We start from the raw sequence: 15,000 nt of genomic DNA, 5'->3' as shown, positions 1-15,000 counted from the left end.
TCCGTGCTGGAAAGAGACACATCCCTTTTCCAAAACAGAACATCTGTTAGTGTGCTGTGCTTTAATCTGTTAAACTTCTCAGAAGTGAACATCTTGTCCATAAGTATTCACCTCAGCTAATGATATGAACTATATGATATATCAGCTGTATCTGATGCAGTCTTGAATATGCCACAGCAATTCTGCCACCATCATGCTACTGTCGGCACGGTGGACGTCATTGTCAGTTCGGACTTTTAGCTTGGCGATTTAGAGAGTATTGCACTTTAATGCAGCCAAGCACATAATAATCCTAGTTGAGGCTCATATTCAGGTGCCTTATAGCCTTGCTGTAGTTGTTTTTCAGTTTCAGTGAAATCTCCTGTAATTCCCAGAACCATATGTACCTCCACTCTTGTGAACTGCAGGAGGTTACTGACGTGCTGTAGCAGCGGCAGCTCTGATGGGATTACCCTCGCTGACCTGCAACCAATGGTGGAAGAAGTATTCAGATCCTTTACTTAAGTAAAAGTACCAATAACAGCAATGTTCTCCATTACAAGTCAAATTCCTGCATGAAAAATCCTGCTTAAGTAAATGTCCATAACTATTAGCAGCAAAATGTATTTAAAGTAAAAGTACTGGTTTGGTTCCTCTATTAAATATATTATTATATATGATGTCATTAGATTATTAATACTGAAACATCAGTGTGTGAGCAGCATGGTACTGTTGTAGAAGCTGGAGGTGGAGCTAGTTGCACTTTTATATACAGGGACACCAGATAAATCTGAGGGATTGAGGGATGATTAATGGGAGAGGAAAGAAGAGAAAACTAAATTTTGATACACAAATCTGTTTCCAGTTTTTTGACTTTTTGTCTAAGCTTTGATTTAAGGTGAGATATTGGATCATTTGAACATTTATTTAATTGAAACCATGTGAGAAGTTTCAAGTGAAAACTATTTGGTGGAGCTGTTAGTAACTTATAGACATCTGAAATGTGACCCAGACTACACACTGCTTTTTGTAAGATGTCAGAAGCCAAGAAGGTTGGAAACCACTGATTTTATCTTTAACAATGTGTTATTTTTTAAAAGCTTGTTTTATTATCCATTGTGTAAAATCTTCGTAGGGGAGCGTCTATTATGTAAGTGCCATATAGGATCTTCTCTGCATGACTGACTGATTTAGTTCATAACATAATGTAGTTCATGTGGCTTACCAGAACAGGGTAAAATGCCCTTGACATATATTGTTGTACTCACATTCACTGATCCTTTTGTCAATCTGATTTGTACTGTCAGCAGTAGCAGTTGATTCTTCTGCTCTTGACCAATAAGATCATGGGGGTCCCACAGCTGCACAGAGTCTGTTTATAACCTCTCCTCTCTTGATATTTTGTGCATCATTTTTGGCAGAATATGAGAGAAAAAGAAAGAAACATTGAAGGTTCAAAGCTAAACCATTTCCCATGTATTTATTTTTATAATACCATAGTCACTCCTTTTACCATATATAATGTATGACTTATCGAGCTTTACTCCTGTGAAGTGTATCTTTAAATATCAGGCTGATGTAAATACTGGGAAATGATTAAATTGTTCGACCTAATTAACAGAGTGAACAGCTGTAGTTATTGGGCTCGAGAGCCTGGTGTGACACAGAAATAGAGCACGGCTCTAGTGCCGCTAACACGCAGCATGTGATGAAGCAGGATTGTCAGCGGCCAGCCACCGTCTCGTTTCATCCGGCGATCTGTCTCTCACTGCCATGCGAGGCACGAAAGCCTGTCTGCAGGAGCCCTTAAGCCAATAAAGTACTCAACCTGGCCAAAACAAGGCCGGTGGGTCAGCCACGGTGTGACCACTGACGCGACCACCAATGCAGAGGCAGGGATAATGTGATGTCTGGCACTACGCTGACTTGCTTCCATTAGGTGAACCACCAATCCCCCCGTCAATCACTGACTGTTTACTACCTGTGAGCACATGGACAGCTAAAGCCTCTGACTATGAGATTAGCATCAGCATGGTTATGAGATGATGACTATGAGATTAGCATCAGCATGGTTATTAATGTTAGTTGAGTTGAGTTACTCACAATGAGGCTTGGGTAAAAAACATTTAATTGCCGTCTTTTGAATCTTAAACAGTTATCTGTTCATCTTAATTAATGACAAATTATTCTCATATTAACTGGTTAAGAAATCTTTGGATTCTTAGGTCAGTTGAGGGGAAAAGCCTGAGGTAAAAATCTTGAAATGTCACCCCAGGAAAGACAGAGGACGTACAGTAGTTATCATTCCCTCCTAATCCAGTCCGCAGGTCATGAACTCCCACTAGTTTCCACAGCGGTCATTACGCAGCACCCAGGCCGGGGCTGCACGCTTCCTATAGAATGATAACTCCATACCCTGGAGGAAGCACTCGCTACTTAGCACTTTTCCACTTCACTGATACGCGCCTGACTGCTTCCTGAATACTGGTCATAGTCAAATGCACCGCAGATATGAAGTCACTTTAGTTCTCATGGAAGTTCTGCTGTTGCTACAGACATAACTGCCAGATTAATGTAGTTGAAAGTAGTCCCCAATCATAATTATGAACATGCGTCTCAGGTGTGCTTTTTAAACAGAAGGTGGGTCCCTGCTGCTGACTCAGTGCGGGTGCAGTGTTATTCCTGGGTGTGGTGCTCTAGGTGTCTCTCCATATTAATGTGAGTAACTGCAGAGCCTAGATTGGGGTTGATTTAGAGGGTTATGTCTGCCACATGGTATTAACATGGGACCAAATGTGCTGTTCCAGATGAAACAGACCCCCTTTCCCCCCATTACCTTAATCTCACATCTCTCTCTCTCTCTCTCTCTCTCTCTCTCTCTCTCTCTCTCTCTCTCTCTCTCTCTCTCTCTCTCTCTCTCTCTCTCTCTCTTTCACTCTCTCTTTATCTCTCTCTCTTACTCTTTCTCTCTCTTTCCCTCTCTCTGTCTGTCTCTCACTCCCTGTGTGTGGCCAAGGGGGGCGTGTGCGGATATTATTGCAGGCAAGTTCCTGCAGGTAGCGTCGGGCTCCCCAGCAGAGGGACTTCTCTGTAATTTAAGACTGCCTCAGTGGGGATCTGATTCGCCCAAGAGGGATGGGCGATGTAAGATCAACACAGAGACAAAACAAGGATAGGGAGAGAGAGGGGAGTGGTGTGAAGAGAACAGACAAGGGGGAGATGAGAAAAGAGGGCGGAAAGCAGAGCACACGAACAGTTAACGAGACGCATGGAGTATGACGGATGTGTGTGTGAGACGTGAATCTGCATGTGTGTGAGAGAGAGAACTGTTGGGCGCCATGGGGGCCGTGCTCAGCTGGGGATTTGTTCGGCTCTGTGCTTTAACCATGGACACAGCTGTGGTCCTCAGGCTCTGGAGCGTAAGTCTGACCTGAATGATGATGTCTGGGCTCTTCTACTGAGTTGCACCGAGACGCCACCATGATATGTGTCTGCAGGATGAATGCAAGTGCACTCAGCGTTGTGTTTTTGTTGATTAGTTTGAAACTTGTCTAAGTAGACTAAATAGACCTGATTTATAGACTAAACAGAACAAGACTGTAAACGCTTTGTTTTGTTTTTAGACTGTGGCCATGCTGTATGTTCAGTTGTGATACCTGTATTGTGTACAGTGCTGTAGTGTGGAAATGAGTACAACGCTCTTTTGGCACGTGTTTGATTTCACGAAGACATAGCAGTGCAGTCAGATGTTCAGTACATTGCCTGCTCTGTGAATCTGAGTCCTGTTCCTCCCAGGTGCCGGAACTCTGCTCTAATTAGCATGAGTCCGCTGTTTACAAGCAAACATGTGGTCCTCTTTATCTATACACTGCATCCCAGTCCCTCTTGGGGCCCCATATAAAAACAATAAACGCAAAGTTGTGATTTAGCCTTTTGCCTCTGGTTAGTTTTCTTGCTCAGGCCAAACTACTCCTTCATGGCAATATTAGCGATTTTTGTTGTGTGCTTTTTATTTTGAATTATTTCATTGATTTCAATCTCAATGTATTTACTCTTCTCCTCCCCAGACCCAGGACTCCCTTGAGGACTCTCCACTGGACCACGGAGAACTCGAGGAGGCAGGGGCTTTCGGCGAGTCGGAACCCCAGGAGTGGAGCGACCACGTGGCGGAGAGTTCAACAGAGGAGTACTACGACTCACGCTCGTGGCACAGTGAAAGTTTTTCGGACCTTAGCCCCGACAACGAGGACTGCCTCTCTGCCCTGCTGGGGGCCGAGGACCTCTATAAGGGATGGCGCCTGGAGAACGGCCTCCCATCCCAGGAGTGTAGGCCGCATCGGCCCAAGAGGAGACATATCGATGCCAGAGAACCCACAGACACCAGCAGCACAGGCGCTAACCACTTAGACCAGCATAGCATAGCAACCTGCAGCACAGATATTCTAGCAGAAAGAACAGTATGTACAGACAACCCCAATACACTAAGGACAGACTGTGATGTCTCAAACTGTCTAGAGACCCACAACACGAATACTTGGAACATATGTGACAGTACCAACACAGTCAGCACAACCAGCTCAGAAGCATATAGCTCGGAGACACAGATCTTGTCTACAAAGTCACAATGCACAGAGACAACATGCATAGGTTCGTCTTCTTCCAAAACACAGGGTCCTGAAACAGCACAGTCTTTTGATACCAACTCTGCACTTAGCACTGACACACACTGCATCATCTTTCAAAGCCATCACAGCAAAGAGAATACCAACAGTGACACACAGCTTACAGAAACACAAAGCACACGTCAGCCCAGTCAGAATGTTATACATACAGACCAACAGCTTACCCCAGACATAGACACAAAGCCCTGCAGTGAAACAAGCATATTGAGTTTCCGGTCCCAGGTGTGTGTCAGCACTATAGCGGAACCAGATCCCCTCTCTGGGACCGATCCAACCGTTCGAAATACAACGACTCCGGCGGATGCTGGACTTGCTCCCTCATCAACCCCTCATCTTCCTGGCCTAGAACGCTCCCTATCTGAGTCACAGCCACTGTTGGATACTCCTTCAAGTGAAAGGACCGGGGCAGATGTGCTGCTGTTGAAAGGAAGCCAACAAGAACAGCAGCAGTCTCAAACAGAGCAAGAAGCTTGGCCCCAAAATCATGAGGATGTGGTTACAAATCTTCAAGTAATATCCGAGGGTCAAGACAAAGAGGACATCAGTTGTAAAGAAGCCGCCAACCCTTCAGCTATCTGTGACAAGAGTGTCTTGCCCAACTTAGGGGAAGAGAAAAGTGCTGTTGAGCATCATCATGAGTCCATCACCCTACACAGAGAGTCCAATTCAGATCTAATTGCACAATCTAACACTGTGAAACAGCCTAAGGAATGTTCACCCCTCCCCCACAGCGACTGCAAGGACTCTCCCTCGCAAATTTGTGATGTAAGGCAATCCTCTTTGTCCATCCAGGCCCAAAAAGAGAGGGAGGAAAGAGAGCAGGCCTTATCAGTGGAGGAAAGCAAAGAGAAGGAGGACGAAGAGGAGGAGGAGGAGGAGAAAAGAAGCCATCATGTTTACTTAAAACAGGAACAGGATGCGGAGAGCACACAGCAACCCCTAGAATCAAACTCACATGCACAAGAGCTTCTAGATTACGAAGGACAGTACGACTTAGAGAGCAGCAGTCTTGAAGAGCCGAGGCAACACAACCCTACAGACGTTTCTGTTGAAGTCACTGATGAACTATTTTTGACACAAACCGAACCAGGTGATAGGACAGAGGCGTGTGGAAACCTAAATGACCCTGAGACCCCTCGTGAAACAGAGCTTCTTCAGGCGGAAATCATCGCCACTCTAGCCTCAGATCTTAGGACTATAGAAATCACACTGGACACCCACTCAACTCTCTCCAAACAGGTCCAGTCAGAGCTGGATGAGCTGGTGCCTCGCTGTTGTGGGAAGTCCTCGCATTCCGACTCAAACAATAACACCAAGCCTGTTGTGGGTCCCAGTGGTGTGGAGTCTGCTGGTTGTAATCTCTCCCTGGAGCTTTTCTCTGTAGACAGAACTGAAAGCAGCTTTGAGGACTGTGATAAACTCCACACCCCCTCCCAATCTCAGGCTACAGCAAAAACCACAGACTTGCCCGGGGAGATCTCCAACGGGGCTTTCAGCCCCGCAGCAGAAGAAGAAGAGAGGGACTCCGAAGAGTTACTGTGTCCCCTTGATTTTGAGCCTTACTGGAGCAGTGAGGACTCTGCCCTGTCTGGGTTAGGAGATGAGACTGATGGTGTGCGGTGTGAGTTCACCCTAGCTGAAGTGGATGCACTGGAGAAACTTCCACTGCAAGGGTACCTTGACAGTGAGAATCTCTACCATCATACACATTCCCCACGGTCCCCAGAACATTCTGAAGACAGCAGCAGGCTAGACAGTGCTGCTAACACCACCCATGACTTTCTCCAGTCAAATCAGGAAAATGGGGATGACCTTGAACCTTTAGCTTGTTATTTGGAGAGAAGAGGTTTGTTGTTATTTGCTGAGAATAAAGAAGCAGAGGAGAGAAAGGGTCACATAAAGCCTTTATCTGATGGTCACAGCACCAACACCAGTAACGACAGTAGCAGCAGTGATTGTCCAGAGTTGGAGGATTACGATACAATCAGTTCAGTTACTTCTTCACATATTATCCATACTACAGTAAGGATAGTAAGGCACCCATACCCAGATTCAGGGTTTAGTCTGCTTTCAGTCCCGAGCCTTGAGCCCATTCCAGAGACAGACCGCTCCCAGGAGAGTTCTGTGGTGGCTGAGGATGAGGAAGTAAATAACGAAGTGCAAAAAAGAGGAGGAGAAGGGATGAAGCCAGCTGGGGAGGAGCGAGAGGGGAGGGATGCCATAGTCTTCTCCTCCGACATGCCCGCCTTGTGCCTACAGGCTCAGAGTCCTGCTGATGAACCTAAAGCTGAGCTCTCCTGTCCAGAGAGAGAGCAGCACTGTGAGCCCTGTGCTACTGAGTCAGGTAGAGAAAGGGGCGCCACCCTGCAGCCCGAAGAAGACGTGGCTGCAGAGAGACGCGGAAGGAGCCCAACAGCCTCGTCTCAGGATCTGGACACCACCAGCACAAATAGTGAGGAAACAGATGAACTTTTTTCTGCTCACACAGGTGGGGGTGCCAGCCTACACAAACCCATGAAGAATAAAGGAAAGGGCAGCCAGTTGAGCAAGAGCTCCAAGTTCTCTGTCTTTGCAAAGATGCCCTCTTTCAGGAAGGGAAAGAGCACCTCCAAGGATGGCAAGAAGGTGCCCAGGGAGTCCTCAGACGGCGGGGTGGATCTCCTGTTTTACAGGACGCACAGCCTGGAGCCAAGAGAGACGGAGCGTGATAATTCAGATGATGACGTCTTCTACAAGGGCGAGCTTCTCAACCAGACAGTCCAGCAGGCCTTCTCTGCACCCCAGTACGACGAGGAGGAAGAGGAGGAAGACCACGGGTTCTTCCCCTCGGGACCTCGCACACGGCACGTCCGCCAGTTATACAGCCAGGGTGGGGAAGAGGCTGACAAAGAAGGCAGCTCTGAGTCAGTGCACAGCAAAGTGAGCCCCGGTGGTCACGAAGCACTGAACTACAAGAGAAGCAAGAGCAGTGACAGCCTGAGCTTACGACTGCGCTTTGCCCAGGCGCACAAGTCCTTGTCTAGCCTGTTCGAGTCACGTGCCTTGGACAAGGAGAACGAGGAGTACGGCACTCCAGGGCGGCCTGAGGCAGGAGAGGACTCGCGGAAGCAATCCTGGAGGAAACTACGGCGGGCCAAAGAAGCGGAGCTACTGCGCCGCACCATGTCGGTGCCGGAGGGTGACCAGCCCAAGGGTGGCACACGGCAGGTCCACAGCGACTACGCCACGCGCTCTGCCCAAGAGAGACTCAGCACACCCGACTCGCCCAGCAGTCCCCCCCGCGCCGTCTGCCACACCGACCCCCTCAAGAGGGCTCTCCAGCAGGACAGTCCCGATGACATGCCCCAGGGGAGCAAGTCAGAGGGCCGTCGGAGGAAGGCCCCTCCCAACGGTCTGTCAATCAGCTTCTCGGACTCTGGCCCTCACTCTTCCGACGACTCGGAAGCTCCACATCATGCCGACTTCAGCCCTTTGTCGCCTGTGAGCCCCGGGTCTCTCACCAATCACATGTCTGCACGGTCGCCCGGGACCAATGACAGTGCAGACTTCCCCATAAGGCCCATGAGCCCCAAACCCCACAAGAGCCCCAGGCCCGCTGGCCATCGACGGCACTTCCGCCACGGCCCGGTGCGCTCCAGCGCACTCTCGTTCATCCTTCTGGGTCAGGGCATGAGTGTGGAGGCCCTCTCAGAACCCCCTGAGCGGCCAAAAACCCTGAAGCCCAAGGCTGGGCCCATGGGCTCGCTCAGTCCTCTCAGTCCCATGGACCCCATCAGCCAGCGTGAGGATGGGGCTATGGAAGGCCAGTCTCAGATCAGCTTGGTTACCTCCACATCCAGCAATGAGTTTGAGGTAAGTTTATGGTGTGATAAACTTTTATATGTCTTCACTGCATGGTTATGAGCATTACTAAGAGTTATACACAACAAGTACTTCTTGTTTGCTAGTTCCTTTATCTGCACTCACTGAATGCAGATGTAGTGGGTTTTGAACAACGTATTCTGACATGTGCTCCAGAAGATTGATTATTTATTCTCAGTCGGGTCAGTGAATTAATTCAAATCAATTTGTCCAATCTGAAAACCACAAAGAGATTGCTTCAAATGAGCAACGTCCAATGGATTTGGTTTCAAAAGACACCCTTGTGTCTCATAATCAAAATCAAACCGGTGAAATCCAGTGAAGAAAAGACATTCTGTTGAGAACTTGGCTAAGGTCCATTCCAATTACCATGCCAGTTGGTTTTGTCCCTTTGTAATGTTGGTGAAGAGAAAATACACAATGGCTTGCTATTTGCAGAAAAACACATCAAAATCTGTCTCTGTAACTCTACCATAATATACAATAAACAAGTTGATATGTGAAAGAGAGATACCTGCCAGTGAGACTAATTCACTCTTTCCCCTAAAACATTATGATTGAATGCCGGAGCCTGCCCATGTGCCCAGCGTCACTCTGGATAAGGAGGATAAAGAGGGCTTGTTTACGGTTGGGTGACGGCCAAAAACACACAGAAGTGTTTGCTCTCTTTCTCCCTGCCTTGGCGCTGTCCAGCATGGCACTGAATCCTGAATATAAATAACAAACTGATGAGGCACTCTCCACTCTCTCTCCCCCAGCCAGAGTCCCTTCACTTAAATCTGTGTGTGTGTGTGTCTGTGTGTGTCTGTCTCTTTGTGTGTGTGTGTGACTGTCTGTCTGTGTGTGTGTGTGTGTGTTCGTCTCTGTCTGTCTGTCTGTGTGTGTGTGTGTGTGTGTGTGTGTGTGTGTGTGTGTGTGTGTGTGTGTCTGTTTGTTGTGTGCCTGTGTGTGTGTCCGTGTTTGTCCATGAAGGGCAGAGGTAGAACAAGACGCTCTTTATCTTGCATCTTGCCTCCCCACACAAACAAAGCGATAGGGGATGAAGATTTAAAAGCCTAAGTCAGCTCTTTTTTCCATGCTTGTCAGTGCTGTGGTAGATTTCCATTCAGTGTGCTAACAGCTTGGCCAGTGTTAGCATACAAACAGCCATGCCTGTTGCTGGCTGAGCAGTCTAAAAAATAAATGTCTAGCTCCATCTAGTGGCAGCTCATAAACCGCAGGCAGTTAAGATAATAGGATAGAAAAGCTCCCTGGTGGAAGGAGAGGGCCCTAACGGCTTTTCTTAGTTCTGTAATTACAGCCACAGGAAATGCGCTTGCCTATTCTGGTGTCTGGAAAGGCTGGTTTTGTGTGTACCATGGAGATAATGCCAGGGTGATTCAGCTCTAAAACGGTCTTCATGTCTGCACCTGTTGTGGCATGACAAGGCACTCCTCAGCACAGCAGCCTGGAATGAACCCAGAAGACCCAGATACGACAACACAAAAGCCTAGGGATACAGTTGTTTTACATAGGTCACATAGAACAATTAAAGCCTGAGGTTTGACTGCTTTCTATGACTGTGCCCTCAAAGGCCTCACAAGACGGCAGTAGATCTGCCACAAACACACCAGCGAAGAGACTGATGGAGCTGGTGGACACCCCCCCGCAGGGTATTGCACGAGGGCCGGGCCCCACCAGATCAGTGTCGGACACGGGCACGGCCGGTGGGCAGGAGCACAGCCGGGCGTTCCACAGGCGACAGTGCTGCTCGGACGACCTGTGGATCGAAGAGGAGAAGAACCGCAAGAAGAAGCTGGCCCGCGCTGTGCGCGAGCTGAACGCCCGACTCCCGGAAGAGATGGAGAAAGTAAGAGAGGTGTCACCTGTCAGCGTCGTCCATCCGCACAGAGCGAGTGCAGTCTTCTGTCTTCACCTCCTCTCTCTCTCCTCTGCTCCATGTGCTGTATCTGAACTATGCCTCCTGCTTTCATTTCCTTCCTGAGCTGTCATCTCCACACTGTGGCTTCACCTCTTTCAGGCCTGCTTGCCTGCTAGTCTTCTCTGACTCAACCTCCACATGTCTTCGTCTCAGCTGTTTTTTTTTTTCTGGCTCCTGGCAACCTTTTTCAGTCTCTTTCCTTCCGTTATTATCAAAAAAAAAGAGAAAATAATTTTAGACATGACATAATATGAATCTACAAACAATTTAAAACACCTGGCTCTAGATTTTACACAACAACCTCTATATTTACCTTATAAAAAACAAAACCTAAAACTCATTTAAAACCCCACTAGGCCTCTTGTAATCCTCAGTGTTGATTTCCCCGCAGGCCAGGACTCGCCTCTCCCTCTCGGCCATGGAGGCCTTCTCCGGGATGCCTCTGAGAGGACACTGTTTCTCCCAGAGCACCCCCATCGGCCTCGACTCCCTGGGCTGGAGACGTCGCATGTCCTACCCCTGTGAGTAACACTGCTTTCCCCCTGAGCCCACTCTCTGGTCTTCTGATTCCCTGTTTGTATCCAAGGCAAACAGTTTTGCATGGGTTTATATGTGTTTGGACTTATCCCTGCTCACATCAGTAATCATCTGCTTACCAGGGTGCTTGGCCACGAAAGGCTCTTATAGTATACACTTTGTGGATGGGCTGGAGGGATAGTGATGTTGTATTTACAGTTTAAGTATACTTTACAGCTATACTGCTGCAAATCTGGGATTAGCCTGTTAAAAAACCATGCCAGTAACATCTGTGGGGCAACAACTATTTAATATATTTTTGGAGCCCTGCTTTGAGTTAATTAAGGTCTGCAGCCAGAGACTGCTGCTGCAGTTTGGAGCTGCAGCCAGCAGGTGGCAGATTTAGCGTCCCGTTCGGTTGAAGGAAGACAAACACACAGTGATACCCTCTGGACATGAGCCAGCCTCATCTATCTCTCGGCTCTGGCCAAGGACCTGCGCTTGTATAGTGACTGAAAACACTCCCAGTGGTCGTTTCTCTTAGTTAAACATGCTTACTCAGGAGCCTGTGTGTGTGTGTGTGTGTGTGTGTGTGGGGGGGTGGTATGTGTGTGTGAGAGAGAGAGACAGAGCGCTGTGGGCGGTAGCAGAAGCCTGTATTATTGGAAGATTTTTCAAACTCTTATCACAATTCTCCAATCTCACCCCGGCGCTTACTGGTGGAACATGCAGTTCTCCTTGTCCATTATGCAATATTTCCCCAAAGCCTCCCTTGCACCCCTGCTTCTGTTCTCCGGCTACCAGAGGGGCCAAGGAGGAGGAGGTGAGGTACCCACCCAGGCAAGCATTCCACAGTTTCATTACAGATTCATTAGCTGCTGGATCCGGCTCACTTTCCCTGGGAAATTTAATCAGCGAGTCTCCCTCCCTCCCTTCCTCCCTCTTCTCTTTTGCAAGCTCCATTCATGCCTGTCTGTGGGGGTCTTTGGAGACTTGGGTGCTTGTTGAGCTAGCCATCGAGTCTCGAGGCGTGTGTATCTGTGTGCAGATGTGTGTGTGTGTGTTGTGTGTGTCTATGTGTGAGGGAAACCACAGAATATATATGACTGTTGCATTCTAATTCAGTAATAGTACTCATCCGATAAGGTATCAGCTTACTCCTGTCTGGTATTGGCAAAACACACACACACACACACATACGACCCCCTCCCCACACCACACACACACACACACACACACACATGCACGTTCTCACAGATGGACAGTACAAGCAAATGATCACATGTGAAGACATATTTGTGACATGAGGTCAGTCGTGTGGCGGCAGATGTCATCTGTGTAATGGGATTTGTGCTCATTAAAGTCGGAGTGAAAGGCACGCCTGCTGCAGTGGCACTGACCTCAGCTTTGATTACTAATTTAGTTATCTGGTTTGCATGTCACCCATTCACACCCTATATGGGGAAAGGCAGGTCAGCCAACTCCTTTATGTGTTGTATATTAGTCATGTGTTGTTAAATAAATGTGCAGAGGTGGTGCAATCATTGTGTGACACATTTTAAAATTACTGTCTGTATATAATTAGGATGTTACTACCTGACAGAAATGTAAACATTACCAGACTCCTCTGTAGTGGTCAGATCTAATTTTTGAAGATTTCATCCTGGATCACATCTATGGCAGTGCAGCGTGTGTGTGTGTGTGTGTGTGTGTGTGTGTGTGTGTGTGTGTGTGTGTGTGTGTGTGTGTGTGTGTGTGTGTGTGTGTGTGTGTGTGTGTGTGTGTGTGTGTGTGTGTGTGTGTGTGTTTGTGTGTGTGTGTCTCACAGCCCTCTCCATCCTAATTCAGTTTCTGACTCCATAGATTGTGGCTGGCTTATCTGTATCTGTTTGTGTCGGTGGCCTTTGAGGAACGTGTGCTTTGTCCACCCCCCACCCCCGCTCCTGCCCTGCTTTGTGCAAAAGTTCGCCGCGGTTCATCATCGATTAACCGTGCCACACTATTGCCAGCTAATTTCACAGACTAATGGGATTGGAAGCCCCTGATTGTCCCTGACATTTGGGCTCCAAACCACGATGCACTGGCAAAGATGAGATCAAATTAAGTTGTCCAGCATCGCCTCATCTTGTCTGTTATGTACTGCAGTTTGAAAAGCTTATTTCAGTAAATGCTTTTTTTCTTTATTTGCACAGAATGTCCTTTAGAGACATCTGTGGACTGCTTTTGAATCTTAAAGATAGTGTTTATGCAGTAGTAAATGTTCAGTACACATGTGGTTTGGTCCTCTTTGATTTAATTTCTTAGAGGCTGTCTTGGTTTTGATGGTGGAGTTACCACTGATATATCAGGCTGAAGATATATGTCAGGCTTAAGAGGGTCTTTGGTGTATTTGTCATGTCTTGGCTATTCCCTATGAGTAACTGTTGAAATATCCTGCCTTATCTCACTCTTGAGCTAGTTTCTTTTCTGGTTTTGAAATGTAAGACTGTTGTGAATGCGTGGGTTGATGTGCGTGTATACGCATATGTCATCTTCATGTTTCTGTGTTTGTGTTTGTATGTGTGTCGGTAAGTTTAAAAAAAATGTGTGTGTGAATGTGGGTCCGCAAACTAACAATATGTCTGTCCATGCCCATGTTCCTGTGTCTGTGTGTAGGTGTGGTCATATATCTCCATGTGAATGTATGTATAGGGTGAGGGAGGCTGGGGGAGTGTATGTATACTGTATACCACATGTGTGCGTGCTCACGTTCCTCAGCGTGTCTACACGTGGGAGACGTTCCCTGCTCTGACACGTCCAGACGTTATGTCAGAGGGGACGGGAATGCTTGGAATTCTCTCTGGTGCGTCTGATTTTCCAAGTTCTGGTGTGAACCATCTCATCCCTGGGAAAGAAACTCGGGGAAATCGGATGTCTAGCCAGACACGTCGCACATTTGTTTAGGTTTCCTGGGATACATCACAATCCAACATTTGAAAACATCAATCCAGTGTGTGGTTAGTCTTAAACTCTTCATCTCTGCTTATCTATATCTGGCAGTGTTTAGAGATGTGGATGGCCCTGGATGTGGATTTGTAGCGGTGTGATGTGTTTTTCCCCAGCTAACCAGTGTGGTGTAATCCTCTCGGACGTATAATGGGAGGGGGCCGTTATTAGTCGGCGGGGCTTTATCGTTGGTGTATCAGCAATAGATTATGTTTCAGCTTTACAGGGATTTTCAAGATGCATCAGCATTCCCTTACTTTAGGGACTGGTGTGTGGGTGTGCGTCACTCTGAGATCATCTATTTGAATGAAGGTGTGTCTGTGTGTGTGTGTTTATCTCTATGTTCACGTGTTTACACATGCACTATAGGCATATGCATGGCACAATATGGAACCGTGGAGGTGTGTTGATGTACATGCTTACTTGTTTGTGTATATGTGTGTGTAAGTTTATGCTCTACATAGATAATGCTCTACATATTAAGTTTATGCTCTACATAGAGCACAAACTTACACACACATATACACAAACAAGTAAGCATGTACATCAACACACCTCCATGGTTGGAAGACTCACATCCACTACAGGTGCAATGACACACAGACCCATATTCTCTCTCTCTCTCTCTATATATATATACTGTATATATATATTGAATATGAGTCTGTGTATCGTTGCACCTGTAGTGGATGTGAGTCTCTAACCTCAGTACAGTGAATAGTCTCTCTCTCTCTCATTAGACAGGGGCCTTTGGATGCTCCTCAAAGCCTCCTCTCTGTGACAGGCAGGAAATCCTGGCCGCGGCGCTTCCTTCGTGACAGGTTCACGAGCAGCAGGGACTTATCCTGCCAACGCCGGGGCTCAGTGCCTCTTTACCCGCGGCATCGCCTCAGGAGACGCTCACGGCAGAAAGGGTGGGTGAGAGAGAGAGAGAGAGAGAGAGAGAGAGAGAGAGAGAGAGAGAGAGAGAGAGAGAGAGAGAGAATGAGGAAAAGAGAAGGTGGGGGTGAGGCAGGGGGAGGAGAGCCGTTATCAGAGCCCAGCCCTGAGAAGTGA

The 15,000-nt window shown here is 47.6% G+C and overlaps 1 protein-coding gene across 5 annotated transcripts in view; it reads left to right on the top strand.

The window, feature by feature from the left end:
• The window catches only part of arhgef4 (Rho guanine nucleotide exchange factor (GEF) 4), a 94,436-nt gene that overhangs the window by 36,334 nt on the left and 43,102 nt on the right, over positions 1-15,000 (top strand). For 4 of the 5 annotated variants that reach the window (XM_042710342.1, XM_031583474.1, XM_031583476.2 and 1 more), the window contains 3 exons: positions 4,047-8,513; positions 10,096-10,371; positions 10,835-10,964. In XM_042710342.1, the coding sequence (XP_042566276.1) occupies positions 4,047-8,513; positions 10,096-10,371; positions 10,835-10,964 (4,873 nt within the window). The remainder of the gene's footprint in view (positions 1-4,046; positions 8,514-10,095; positions 10,372-10,834; positions 10,965-15,000) is intronic. The other variant, XM_031583478.2, reaches the window with a different exon arrangement.

Source organism: Clupea harengus, chromosome 17 (assembly GCF_900700415.2).
Source record: "Clupea harengus chromosome 17, Ch_v2.0.2, whole genome shotgun sequence".
NCBI classification, from domain to species: domain Eukaryota; kingdom Metazoa; phylum Chordata; class Actinopteri; order Clupeiformes; family Clupeidae; genus Clupea; species Clupea harengus.
This window is presented reverse-complemented; position numbering and strand designations above follow the sequence as displayed.